Genomic DNA, 1,420 nt, shown 5'->3' on the forward strand with positions numbered 1-1,420 from the left:
TCTGCAGTGATTTGGGCCTCAACACGGTGGACAAGGTCGGCATAAGGACGAATTGTCTCCCGCATCAGTGATGAGTAGAAGGGTTCTGGGCGAAGCCCCCCAAGGAAAACCCCCCTAAGTAACTCTGGATCTACTCCTGAAATTTGACGGGCTTCAATAGAAAACCTGCGGAAGTAGTCTTTGAGTAACTCTCATTCATTTTGACAAATTCCCGAGAGATGAAGAGATGAGATGAATCCTTGATGATCCTTCGATTTGCGATGAACTGCTCTGTGAAAAGTTTGACAAACTCGTTAAAGGTGTTTACTGTGCCCCTTGACAAAGAGTAGAACCAGATTCAAGCTTGTGTTTTAAGAGTATTAGGGAACACTTAACACAAAAGTGCATCAGAGGCACGTTGAAGGTGCATGATGGTTCGATAATGATCAATATGCTCGGCTCGTAAGGGTCGGTTGTCCCTTCATATGTATCGATGCTCGGAAGCTTAAAGCCTGTTGGGATGGGGTGTTGGAGGACCGTATTCGTTAAGGGAGATGATTCATGTATGTTGCAGTGAGTATAGAAACGATCCTTTTTCTATAGGGGAAACTCTTCTCGGACGAGGCGTCGTAGTTCATTACGAATGACATCATCTGAAATGACAGGAAGATGTGGCGATGTCGGACGAGCTGCACGAGATGGATGAGTGGAACTCGCGGTATCTAGGAGTTCAACATCACGACCTAACATGGGATGTGTTCCTTCTTGAGGAGGCGGGGCGGTACGAGTTCCTCCGAACGATATGTTTCCTGTACGCCGCGTAGTTAATGGTGTGGGCAGTGGTAAGCGAGTTTCATCCAGTGGTGTGGGCAGCGGCTGTTGAGCCCCGCGTAGGAGCTGTAGAATCTCTAATTGAGACTCCTCCATTCTACGCATTCGATCTTCTATTGAAGGACCCGAAATATCTTCATTGGCAGGATAGCGTCTTCCAGGGCAGGAAGATGAAGAAGCATGCAACCCTTGGCTTCGTGATTGCTCCCTTGAACGATGGGTGTTGGAGCAGGATGCTCCATTATCACGAACATTGTGTCTGGTTGTCATGTAGTAGACCGTGTAAGTACTTTAGTTGTGGGATTGAAACCTTCCCACAGACGGCGCCAAACTGATGTGTGCTAGAAAATTTGTGGCGGTAGAGTAATGGATTATCGTCTTAGCATTGCACGAGAATTCAACACACACTCAGATAAAAATGAATCGAGTTGTGATCGCACCAGAAGTTTTTACGTGAAAAACTCGTAAAAGAGAAAAACCACGGGGTCTGGCCAAGTTGTAAAAATTCACTATAAGATGATGATTACAGATGCCCCTTGTCCCACAAGCGGGAAATTGTTACTAGCTTTCCACGTTACAATGTTGACTGATAACGTCTAGTAAGCGGTAG

The 1,420-nt window shown here is 46.2% G+C and overlaps 1 protein-coding gene across 1 annotated transcript in view; it reads right to left on the reverse strand.

Moving 5' to 3' along the window:
• Positions 1-1,080, reverse strand: part of LOC110033101 (fructose-bisphosphate aldolase-lysine N-methyltransferase, chloroplastic) — a 70,345-nt gene extending 69,265 nt beyond the window's left edge. The window contains exon 1 of the mRNA XM_020736970.1: positions 590-1,080. Within this exon, the coding sequence (XP_020592629.1) occupies positions 590-1,080 (491 nt within the window). The remainder of the gene's footprint in view (positions 1-589) is intronic.
• Between the last annotated feature and the right edge of the window lie 340 nt (positions 1,081-1,420).

This window comes from Phalaenopsis equestris, unplaced genomic scaffold (genome assembly GCF_001263595.1).
Source record: "Phalaenopsis equestris unplaced genomic scaffold, ASM126359v1 Scaffold001091, whole genome shotgun sequence".
NCBI lineage: Eukaryota > Viridiplantae > Streptophyta > Magnoliopsida > Asparagales > Orchidaceae > Phalaenopsis > Phalaenopsis equestris.